Consider the following 11,907-nt stretch of genomic DNA (forward strand, 5'->3'; position numbering starts at 1 on the left):
CTGTTTCTGGCGTTTAACGCCGGAATAGGGTAAAGACTTGGCGTTAAACGCCAATTTGCGTCGTCAAAACTTGGGCAAAGTATGGACTATTATATATTGCCGGAAAGTCCTGGATGTCTACTTTTCAATGCAATTGAGAGCGTGCAATTGGGCTTCTGTAGCTCCAAAATATCCATTTCGAGTGTAGGGAGGTCAGAATCCAACAGCATCTACAGTCCTTTGTCAACCTTTGAATCAGATTTTTGCTCAGGTCCCTCAATTTCAGCCAGAAAATACCTGAAATCACAAAAAAATACACAAACTCATAGTAAAGTCCAGAAATGTGATTTTTGCACAAAAACTAATAAAAATATACTAAAAAGTAGCTAGATTCTACTAAAAACTATATGAAAATACCCCCAAAAAGCATATACAATATCCGCTCATCAATGTCCAATATAGAATGTAGATACATACCCGCATATGATTGAGGCCATCATTTGAATTTTTCCTCACTTATCCCAAATAAGCCTACCTTTCACGTTACCCTTGTTAGCCACCTTGAGCCTTTTAATCCCCATTTATTTTGCTCTATAACCACATCACTAGCCTTAAGCAGAAAAACAAATTAAAATATCCCAAGTTGAATCCTTGGTTAGCTTAAGATAGATATTGTGCATCCACTAATTGTGGGGAAAATGTGGGAACGTGGGATGATAAGAAAGACATTCAATTGACAAAATTATTTGGAATTTGGATGCATGTTCATGTGAAATCAGCATAACTAAAATACCATGTGCATTGATATATTGTATTTGTGTTTCAGATAAAATATATATAAATTTATTTTAGTTAAATGAAAAAGGGGACAAAATTATCCCAAGAATAAGTTTAGTGAAGAAAATCAATGCACATAGGATAAAATTAAAAATAATTTGATGCATGAGTATGTGATAAGAAAGTGGAAAAATTATGGGAAGCTAAGCATAATTTTAATTGTATAGAGTATGTGTACGTTAGGTGAGATTTTAGACTAATCAAAGATTCAATTTATAGCTCACTTAGCCTTATATATGCCCTCACCTTTACCTTAGCCCATTACAACCTTGAAAAAGACCTCATGATGTTTGTATGTATACATTCAATATTTGTTGATTGGTTAGATGAAGAATAAAGTTTTAGAAAGCATGACTAGAAAAGAATAGAGTGATTAACCCCAAACACTGAGCGATTAGAGAGTAAACACAAATCCACTGAGGGTTCAATAGCTCAATTCCATATATCCATATTTTATTATTGCTTATCTTGCAAGTTTGTCAAATCTTGTGGTTAACTCAATTCAATTGTGAACATATTTTAATATGGCTTGTCCTTTGTTGTGCATAAATGATTCTTTGAAAAATTTGACTCAATTTAACCACATGTAAGCTTTATATATATTAGTGGATAATAATTAGAATTGCATGATTCATTTAGGTAGCTTGCATTTAGAATAGATTGCATTGCATAAGATTCTACCATTCTACATTCACTCTTATTCTATTCCTCTTGAGCTAAGCATGAGGACATGCTAATGTTTAAGTGTGGGGAGGTTGATAAACCACTATTTTATGATTTATCTTGTGCTCAATTGAGTGTTTTTTATCAATTCTTCACCCACTTATTCATATAATTTGCATGGTTTTGCAATTCCTTCCTTATTATGTGATAAATGTGAAACATGTTTCCTATGCCTTAAAAATATTTATTTTAATTATCCTTTATTACCATTCGATGTCGTGATCCGTGTGTTGAGTATTTTCAGACTTTATAGGACAGGAATGGCTTAGAGTACAGAAAGGAAACACGTAAAAATGGAAGGGACGCACAAAATGGAGTTTTGAAGAAAATGGCAGCGACGCGTACGCATGGACGACGCGGACACGTGCCTAGCGCAAAATGGCCTCGACGCGCACGCGTGAACGAAGCAGACGCGTGACTAGCGCGAAACATAACTGACGCGTACGCATGACTGACGCGTACGCGTGAAAAGGAAAATCTTCAATTGATGCACACGCATGACTGACGCGCACGCCTGATGAGTAAAACTCCCAACTGATGCGCACGCGTGACCCACGCGCACGCGTGACAGACACCACGTGCAGGAATCTGCAAAAAACGCCCTCAGCGATTTTTGGGCCCCTTTTTGGCCCAGATCCAAGCCCAGAAACACAGAATAGAGGCTGGAGAATAAAGGAATCAAATCATTCATTCATCATTCATTCAACATTCATAATTCATAATTTATAATTTAAGGTTTTTAGATGTAGCTTTTAGAGAGAGAGGCTCTCTCCTCTCTCTTAGGATTTAGGATTAGGATTAGGATTTAGGATTTCTATTATGAATAGGCTACTTCTCTTCATTCCAGGTTCAATGTTCCTTTAATTTATTTTCTACTTTTACTTATTCTATTACTTTAATTGTTATTTATCTTTTCAATTTGGTTTACGAACTTTTCCATGTTAGAATTGATTTCTTTATTTAATATAATTCGAGGTATTTTAGATTTATGATTGCTTTCTTTAATTTATGATATAAATAATTTGGATTTTCTCCTCTTGGCTTTGGTTGAGTAATTGGTGACACTTGAGTTATCAAACTCAGCTGTTGATTAATATTTGAAGCTTGCTGGTTGATTTGGATCCCTCTAAAGCTAGTCTTTCCTTAAGAGTTGACTAGGACTTGAGGAATCAAGTTGATTGGTCCACTTGACTTTCCTTTATTTAGTAAGGGTTAACTAAGTGGGAGCAATAAACAATTATCATCACACCTGATAAGGATAACTAGGATGGGATTTCCAGTTCTCATACCTTGCCAAGAGTTTTTCTAGTAATTAATTTACTTTATTGCTAATTTATTCTCTTTGTTCCCTATTTCAAAAACCCAAAAATATACAATTTCATAACTAATAATAAATCATACTTCCCTGCAATTCCTTGAGAGACGACCCGAGGTTTAAATACTTTGGTTATAAATTTTATTGGGTTTTGTTACTTGTGACAACCAAAACTTTTGTATGAAAGGATTCTTTGCTGGTTTAGAAACTATACTTACAACGTGAATTTATTTGCAAAAATTCTTTACTAGCAGGAAATCAGTTCGTCACTCCACCTTATGTGCCCTCTTCCTATCCGCCCCGCATGTCCCGTCGATTGCAATAGAAAAATTTTCTCACAACATTGCCTTCATCATCTTTAATGGAATCCACTTTTCAAACAACAAATTCAGTCACCTTTTCATACTCAACATATCTTGCATAAGCCTCTTCAACCCCATGAAATTCAGCATCAACCAATGCAGCCGCAGTTGAAAGCATGGAAGTGTCCACATCATCACTTATTTGACTGCCTGAACCACCTGGTGACTCCGATGAAGGCACTCTGCCACCCTCGTCCCCTTCACCAAATACATCAACTCTCTGTACCGGCTCACTCTCCTTGACCACTCGTGACAGTGACTCTAATCCCTTAGAGACCTCTTCCTCGTCGGACTCACTACTCCATCCATTAGTCCATTAACCCAAAAAGTCTGAGTTTTCTTCGCTATCACTATCCATTCCAAGGCGTTATTAAGTACCTGCATTATAAAATTCAAAATTAAATACATTGACAACACCAAAAATAACATAAAACTCTAACATTTGATTCACAACGTCGATGCCAATTCAAAAAAAGTATAATTTTCTATTATCCGAAGAATTCCAATTCTCTTCAAACTAAATCAGACAAAAAACAAAGTACTAATTGGCTTTCCTAAGGCTTTGAAGATAATTTAAAGCCTTTAATACGTGCAGGGCTAATTATACAAAAAGCAACTTTATATAATAAGAGAATAAATTCATCAAAGAAAGATACAAGTTCATTTTATTTGCCTCATCAATTCTTGTGATGATTCTAGTAATCCAACCCTTCCAAGAAAATGGGAGAAAAAAGATACATAAGAGAATTTATTTGAACTCAAATATTGGAGAGGAAAGAGTACTAGTAGAACTGAAGCATAACTCAAAATTAAAAGGTTAATTTTATGCGGAACAAAAATTAGAAATCAAAATAAAATAAAATAAAATAAACTCAGATACATACATTAGATCATAGCTTACGGTGGTATTTCTGGAGAATTAGTAAAATCTCCTTCAACCCTTCCACTACAAGAAACATTGTTAAAATCGACGGCCAAATCGACGACTAAGCCGTCGATAATATTAAAATTCGACGACAAAATAGACGGCGGATGTGGTCGCTATTAAGCTTGTCGATTTTTCAAAATGCTAATAAAATCGACGGCTTGCCTAGCCGTCGATAATAATTTAATAAAATCGACATCTCTTCTGTCTGTAATATGGATTTTATATTCTTACTAAAATCGACAACATTGCCGTCGATATTATTATATAAAATCGACGCCATTTCTGTCGATATTTGATTCAATAAAATTGACACCATTTTCGTCGATAATATGCTTACTAAAATCGACAAAGCAGACGTCGATATTTTATCCAATAAAACCGACACAGTTTTCGTCGATTTTTGTCTATAATATGCTTACTAAAATCAACGGCCATGGCGTCAATATTTGATCCAATAAAATCGACGCAGTTGCCGTCGATTTTATTATTTAAATAGCAGCAAATTTTTTGTCTATATTTTTTTTGTCTATTTTAATTTAAAGTAGATAATAATAATAATAATAATAATAATAATAAACCCAAATAATATAATAGAAAAACACTATAATCACTAATTAGTAATAGAAATTATGCTTATATATAGCAAAATATGTTGGATTTCTTTCTGCCAAATGAAAAAAAGCAAGGTATTAAATATAAAATAATAATGGTTAATAAAAAAATAAATAAAAAATAAAAGAAGAAGAAGGAATCATTATATATAACAATTGGTATTGAATAAAATTGAGCTATATACAACAAGTTTCTTTTTTTTTTAAAAGAAAATGATGTCACACATATTATTATATTATATATTCTACAAGTAATCAACTACATTGCATATATTACATATATTATATTATATATGTAAAATATGCTCAAACAATAATCGACTAAATTGCATATACACATAATGTTTACGAGGACGACGAACCTCCTCCAAATATCTGCAGCATCATCATAAATACCCACTTCAGAAAATCAGCACAGCATTTGTAATTGGCAGGAAAAAATGACGGAAGCGTCCAAGCTTCGGCTTCTGGTCCTAAACAATTCATTATCTAGAGATTAGTATAAAAATCTATCATAATATATATGGTATATATATGTGCTGCACTTAAATGCAGCCCTGACCTCACCTAAAAAGATTGACTGAGAAGCCTTGTCCTCTGCTTGAGTTTTAATCTGCATTTTTTCTGAAAACTTTTCAATCAGATAATAATATAATTCTTCAATGACTTGATTTATATGTTGAATAAATTGCACTACGAAGTTTTACAATATCATGCCCATCTTTCAAGCCAAATATAGCTCTTCCTTGAGAAGGCATATCAGAGACACAAAAACAGTTCTAAAATACATAGAAAATATTTTAGGAAACAGTTCTAAAATATACAAAAACAGTTCTAAAAATACATAGAAAATAGTTCTTTTTTGCTGATTACGAATTCCTGTATGGTGGAAGAGAAGAATAGAGTTATGGCTCCACATATTTCATTTTAAGATTAAGAATAGAGATTAGATAGTAATAATAATGGTGGAAGAGAAGAAAAAGGAGATGGTCAAATGTGAGAAGAGCAAGGTATGGTGGTGATGCCCTACAAATTTGAGGCAAAATGGTAACAGGGGTCTCTACTGCTTGATGAGTGGATGTGGTCATCATTGCTACAATTAAACTACTGTTTTGTTTATCAAGTGGCATGTCAGAAAAGAAACAAGAAAGATCATCACAATGAAATTGGCTTTGGGTTCTCTTCCCTTCACATTGTTTTGGTTTTGGATATATAATCAAATTAAATATCACGTGTAAATCTACAGCAATTGTAGCTAGCTTAGCCAACCCTGTACTTTTTTGTCAGTAGTATTGAATTGTTGATATTAAAACGCACGTAACATTCATACATATAAAGACAATGTTTGTTAATGGCCCTTGTTTTAATATAATATATATTTGATTAGGTTGGCACGCATATATAAAATGAATTACCATATATATTTGTTAAGGGCCCCTCGTTTAAGAATTCCTAGAATAGGACAATTACCTCATCAAAATCCCTATGAAAATAACCTATATATTTTTAGAAAAGGTAGTAGAAAAAGACTATTTAATTAAAAAAAAAGTCCCTTTTCAATTTTCCCTTTTTCTTTTTCACTCGAAGATAGATCAAATAACATTGCTTGGTGTCCAATTAATGCAATAACTAAGAAGGATCAAAGACAGAACACATAAACTACTCTAGAAATTAGACATATGACATTAACAATAAACTTTAATTAAGCTAAGTGTTCCTCTACTATATATATGAGTTTAATTACCTTGAGTGACTTTATTAAAACTTCAGAAAAAGCTATAAAATGGTTACAAAACCAGATTTTTGAATCCCTTTTTATATTTGAAAACAATGCATTCATAAACTATGGAATAGAAAGATTACAAAACTAGCTAGTTACAACAGAATCTGTAATTGTAATTCAATTATATCAGACCAAACAACTTCTAATTACACCAAGTTATTCTATTTTCATCACAATTCTAGTCAAAGGAAAATGAAAGCAACACACAACACTTGTGCAGTTGTGCTTGCTAGCTGCCACTGCAATTCACATGTTATAATATATGTACCAATTTTAATTTTTTTTTTATTATTAATTTTCAGACATGTATGTATATAAATATACTACACCTTTAGCTGGAGTCACTTGAGCAGGACCATCTGTTTTGATTGGCATTTGGCTTGAAATAACCAAGTGTTCTTCGGATTGAATCAAGCGTCCTCCCTTCTTCATGTGCTGCTCTATATAGAAAAGTATGTACTGCATAAAATTTCAGTCAATTTCAACATTTAAACATACTAGAAAGAAGTTTCCCATCGTAACCGGTGCAAAAACAGTGGATTGCTACAATTTTATGAATTCAGTATCCACCGTGCAGTGATTGATCAGTTTTATGTTTCAGAGCATCCTCCAGAATATAGTATGATAAAATTTACTTTGTTCACGTGAAACTTTAAACAACCCCTTATCAATGAAATAACAATCTCCATAAGTCCTTCCACAATCCATATATAACAGACTCCATAAACTAACACCAACCTAATAAATTTGCCTAAATCTAAGTTTGTGCAACTACACTTAATCAATAGTCATCATTTCTAATATGCAGTGCAAAAAATACATGATAATATTCTTATAATTGGCTGTTTGTAAATAACATTAGTGAGGTAAATATGAAAATTTCCCAGTGCAACTAACCTTGCAGGGTAGAGCCTGTTTTCGTAGCCAAGGAGCGAGCAGCCGTAGCTGCTTGATCCAAGGAAGCACCAACCAAGGGGTGAAAACAAATGTGGTCCACAACACCAAGCCTAGGATGAGTTCCACTGTGCAATCCAAAGTCAATTGCATCAAATGCAGCCTTCACCATTGCAAACACAGCACATTGCAAACACAGCATATGTCAATTGTATGTATGTATATAATTTCAATTGTTAGTTTTAGAATTCTGTATCATGCATCTCATGATTAGGGAAGTCATATTTCATCAATCATGATGATGTCTTCATCAGCAGCAGCTCCTTCCAGTTACCGAAACCCTAATTCAATTCCAGCAGTAGTGAAGAGAAAGCGAAGTCAACCAAGAAGACCAGACAAGAAATTAAAGAATACCTAGTAGTGAATTGATGAATTGAAGCATGCAGATCTAGAGGCAGAAGTAATAGCTCTATCGCCAAAGTCGCTGATGGCGACGAACCATTTCATGTCCAGAGGGACCAGAACCTGCAGCTGCACCGGCGAGGGCACAACCTGCCATGGAAGCTTCGGCAGAGGGAGAAGGAGGAGGTGGTTCGGAAGAAGGTGGACGCGGAAGAAGGAGGTGGTGCGGAACAAGGTGGAATGAGGGAATTTGGGGGAATTGCATTTCTGAACTTTGGACGCGGGAGGTGGACGCGGGTAAATGTGATTTTGGTGATTAAAATCGACGACGTATTTGTCGATTTTAATTTATAAAAAAGTAACACTTATAGTATCTATTTTATACATTAAATCTACGCTGTTTATTCCATTTTAGAAAGTGATCTAGACCGTTAAAATTTATTGACGACAACATGGTCGATATTATAAATAATAAAATAGACGATATATTTGTCGATTTTAATTTATAAAAAAGCAACATCTATAGTGTCTATTTTATATATTAAATCTACACCGTTTATTTTATTTTAGAAAGCAATTTAAACCGTTAAAATTTATCGACGGCAACATTGTCGATATTTTAAATAATAAAATAGACGCCATATTTGTCGATTTTAAAATAAAAGTATTTTCAACTTCCGGTGCGTCGATAATATGATGATAATAGAAAAAAAAAGTTAATGCCTCATACAAATATCAACGAACTGGCCATTGATTTTAATATTTTTTTAAATTATTTTTTTGGCAATATCGACAGCAAGCTATCGAAAAATATTGACGGCAGAAATAACCGTCGATTTTTGGCGTCGAAAAAATGCTTTTTCCTGTAGTGTTCCAACAAAAAAAGGAGAGAAAGAAGATAAACAGGGGTTAATTTGAACCCAGGATATTGGACAAGAAAGAGTACTAGTAGAACTAAAGCATAACTCGAAAGTAAAAGATTTATTTTGTGCGAAAAAATTGAAAATTGATATAAACTAAAATAAGAAAAATTCAAATAGATACATTAGATCATAGTTTGCAGTGGTATTTGTGAAGAAGTACTCAAATCTCCTTCAACCCTTTCAACAAAAAAAGGAAAAAGAAGACAAACATAGGGTTTATTTTAACCCAGGATATCTGACAAAAAAGAGTACTAGTAGAACTAAAGCATAACTCGAACATAAAAGGTTTATTTTGTGTGAAAAGAATTGGAAATTGAAATAAAATAAAATAAGAAAAATTCAAATAGATACATTAGATCATAATTTGCAGTGACATTTGTGGAGAAGTACTCAAATCTCCTTCAACCCTTCCAACCGAAATAAGGAGAAAAAGAAAATAAATAGGAGAGTTTATTTCAATTCAGAACATTGGAGAAGAATAAATACGAACCAAAGTATAACTCGAAAGTAAAATGTTTATTTTGCACGAAAACAATTGGAAATCGAAATGAAATAAAATAAAGAAAACTCAAATAGATAAGTAAGATTATAACTTATAGTGGCATTTGTGAAGAAGTACTCAAATATCCTTCGACCCTTCCAACAGAAGTTTCTAACGCAAACACTCTTTATGGATAATGACTCTCTCTAAACAACCAATGTAAACGAATAAGCCATATTACATAGATAGTGTGATACATACATTTTCTCAGTAACAAGAAGCTAACCAACTAAACCAATAATACTTTCTAAAGATAGAAAGAAAGTGAGAAAAAAAATTTGATTCATGAAAACTAAAACATGTACACACATTATTGTTGAACTTTTTGTACAATCACATGCCATGTTTTGGTATTCTATTGAATTTATTCATGTTGGAAACCAACAGAAATAAGACACTTTCATTGAAGTTTCAATAATAATCTAAACATGGCCAATTAATATGCTTCCAAGATCCATACTCATTCAAGATACTAACAATAAAAACAGAGAACTCCACAACGACGGCAGGAAGAGATGAAAAAAGGATGATAACGTACCTGAATGTAGCGACTGCCAATGCCACCGACGACATACCCATTGCACTAAGCCGCTTCCGACACTTTGATGTCCAATTCCACGCACACAACCTTTTCTGATCCGCGCCTACCAGGTACGACGCCAACGACCCACGACGCTTGTTCTCTGTTTTCACCTCTGACTAGCACCATTCAATACCGCCCATGATATACCCCCTCTTCCGACACCTTAATAGAATAATCCATGAAAATTACCTTCTCCGATCAATGCCTAATAGGTGCCGCGACAACGACCCTCAACGAATTTCACCTCCGCAGATTACTGCCGGCCACAAAGGGAGGTCAACAGCCTTAAAAAACGATTACACTATCTGACTCATTACACCATCGTTGATTAAGTCCCCTGTTTGAAGTTGAAAGTTGGAACCTTAACTGTAGCTTTCAAATTTCTTTTATTTTTTTCAATAAATTTTTTTCTCAAAAATAAATTTTAATTTCATGATTTTTTCCTTTATTAATGTTACCAACTATTATTATTTTTACTGTAATTAATAAATTCACTTGGTCATAGTACAGGCAATCACAAGTTTCCACTGCACGTGTCACCAAGAAATACAGTCACTTTAGCCACCTTAACTTCTTGGCCGCTACAGAAGCACTCTTTTATAAAACTAACAGTTTTGCCCTTTTGTAGGCCTAAATGCATTGTCGATTCGATTGTCGGTAATAAAAGACCAATGTACTAGTGGTTAGTCTCATGTTGCAAGTCATTGTCTAGGAGAAGAGAAGCAAGTTTTATTACCTTCCATCTATATCTATAGGCAACAATGGGAACAGTTGGTAAGCATGGTAACTATATCGGCAACCGGCGCACTGCATTCTATCTAGGCTCTTCACTTACGTACACCCCCCCACCTCACATAGAAGAATAGAAGAACCCGTATGGGTGAGAGGGACTGAATCATTCATCAGATATGTCTTTTTATGATATTCATTTTATCTCAACTCTAGTTAGTTATAAAAAGAAGGTCTACCTTATAAGGGAAGGTCGTTTTCCTGTAACCTTATTTGATATTGGACCTTGATGCTTTGCAAGAGGAGCCGATGCCTTTTGGTTTAAGGTTCCTAACGACTACAATAAATATGGAAGCATGGAGTTATGGGTTGAATACAAATTCTATAGTAGAAAGTTTGTGCACCTAACCATAAAAAATTATAGTATTTGGAGAAGCATTGAGTATGTCGACAAGATTATGCTTAACTTGATAGAAATCTTATATGCAAAAATCAATTTTCTATGATAGAAGATAATCTTTCTGTTTGGATAAGAGTACTACAAGGCGTTACATCATGGAGAAAAATTATAGGTTTAGATTATCATACAAAAAGGTATGAATAGTGTCAAGATAGTGAGTAAAAGCATGGTTAATGTATAGATAAAGTAAGGAATTAGTTATTGGCAATAATTGTTGCTTCAGTTAGTTATTTTGCATTGATGTATATCTAAGGAGAGACTCTGAAAATGTGTGTGTAGGATTCTAATTCCAATGCTATATAATCATAGTTTGATATCTCTCATTTTCTCGATTCTTTCCACTCTCATAACCTCATCACAACTACAATTAGCTACACATAGAAACTCTCTAGTTTATTGTTTTCTTTGTTTTTTACAAGGAGAGTTCTGTGGTGGCTTTGTATTTGATGATTAAGGGTGACTAAAGGTGACTTTTGATTGACCATCCAGTAGGCTTTAGACACCTGGATTCTTGGATTAAGTTGGTGAAGGCTTAGTCAAAATGAGTTATCTGTTAAGCACGGTAACTGTTTTTTGTTTACCGCTGGAGCTTTTTGGAGATTTCAAGGTCAATAATTGTGGATATGAAATGGACCGTAGTAGTTGGACACCAAAAATTTATAGGATTTTTGTTTACAACCAAAAAAGATGGATTGTTTGCCCCCATTACTATAGGATTTTTGTATACAACTAAAAAGCTCAAATAATATTATTAGTATTATTATCATCATTTTTATTAATGTTATAATTATAATTATTATTGTTATTATTATTATTATTATTATTATTATTATTATT

At 33.6% G+C, this 11,907-nt stretch overlaps 1 protein-coding gene across 11 annotated transcripts; it reads right to left on the reverse strand.

Moving 5' to 3' along the window:
• Positions 3,039-8,161, reverse strand: LOC107609833. 11 transcript variants are annotated; one of them, XM_021107609.1, is made up of 6 exons: positions 7,847-8,160; positions 7,436-7,560; positions 6,868-6,997; positions 5,323-5,379; positions 5,118-5,228; positions 3,039-3,594 (listed from the first exon to the last, which is right to left on the reverse strand). In XM_021107609.1, exons 1-6 carry the CDS (start codon positions 7,872-7,874, stop codon positions 3,587-3,589), a joined length of 459 nt encoding a protein of 152 aa, XP_020963268.1. In that variant the 5' UTR covers positions 7,875-8,160; the 3' UTR covers positions 3,039-3,586. The 11 variants fall into 11 exon arrangements, 6 of the variants coding, with proteins under 6 accessions (XP_020963268.1, XP_016167366.1, XP_020963267.1 ...); XM_016311880.2 differs by lacking the exon at positions 3,039-3,594 and having other exon boundaries at positions 4,899-5,228; positions 6,868-6,973; positions 7,847-8,161; XR_002351390.1 differs by lacking the exon at positions 3,039-3,594 and having other exon boundaries at positions 5,029-5,228; positions 5,323-5,368; positions 6,868-6,973; positions 7,436-7,595; positions 7,847-8,153.

The sequence above is a fragment of the Arachis ipaensis genome, chromosome B07 (genome assembly GCF_000816755.2).
Source record: "Arachis ipaensis cultivar K30076 chromosome B07, Araip1.1, whole genome shotgun sequence".
NCBI lineage: Eukaryota > Viridiplantae > Streptophyta > Magnoliopsida > Fabales > Fabaceae > Arachis > Arachis ipaensis.

What these genes read in the sequence shown, in the direction of transcription:
- LOC107609833 (XM_016311878.2), bottom strand. Translation starts at nt 7,874, where the DNA reads ATGCTTCAATTCATCAATTCACTACTAG. An exon ending in AACAGGCTCTACCCTGCAAG is followed by an intron (nt 6,998 to 7,435) that starts GTTAGTTGCACT and finishes AATTTTATGCAG; the next exon opens with TACATACTTTTCTATATAGA. An exon ending in TTCTCAGTCAATCTTTTTAG is followed by an intron (nt 5,229 to 5,322) that starts GTGAGGTCAGGG and finishes TGAATTGTTTAG; the next exon opens with GACCAGAAGCCGAAGCTTGG.